This window comes from Penaeus monodon, chromosome 20, assembly GCF_015228065.2.
Source record: "Penaeus monodon isolate SGIC_2016 chromosome 20, NSTDA_Pmon_1, whole genome shotgun sequence".
NCBI classification, from domain to species: domain Eukaryota; kingdom Metazoa; phylum Arthropoda; class Malacostraca; order Decapoda; family Penaeidae; genus Penaeus; species Penaeus monodon.
This window is the reverse complement of record NC_051405.1, coordinates 11,962,078-11,962,283: the sequence shown is the minus strand read 5'-3', so window position 1 is coordinate 11,962,283 and position 206 is coordinate 11,962,078. Positions and strand designations below refer to the sequence as shown.

The 206-nt window shown below is 38.3% G+C and overlaps 1 protein-coding gene across 1 annotated transcript in view; it reads left to right on the top strand.

Annotated features, from left to right (window-relative positions):
• Positions 1 to 206, top strand: part of LOC119585623 (serine-rich adhesin for platelets-like) — a gene marked incomplete at its 5' end in the record, with an annotated part of 8,087 nt that overhangs the window by 4,875 nt on the left and 3,006 nt on the right. The window contains 1 exon segment of the mRNA XM_037934292.1: positions 52 to 84. Coding sequence (XP_037790220.1) covers positions 52 to 84 — 33 coding nt within the window.

Below are 206 nucleotides of genomic sequence, written 5' to 3'. Positions count from 1 at the left end.
GGATGATAATTTTGATTATTTTACTAAACAATTTTTTTTCATGCCTTTCAGGTTTGTAATGATTAGGTGTGATGGCAATGCAAAATGGAGTTGTAGGTGTTGTTAAAAAAAGAAAGGGGCCCCCTTTTGGGCACCACTAAGTTTTAGTGAGCAGAAATCCCCAAACAAAGCCAAAGGGGTTTCCTGTGCCACAGGTTTTTTGCCTT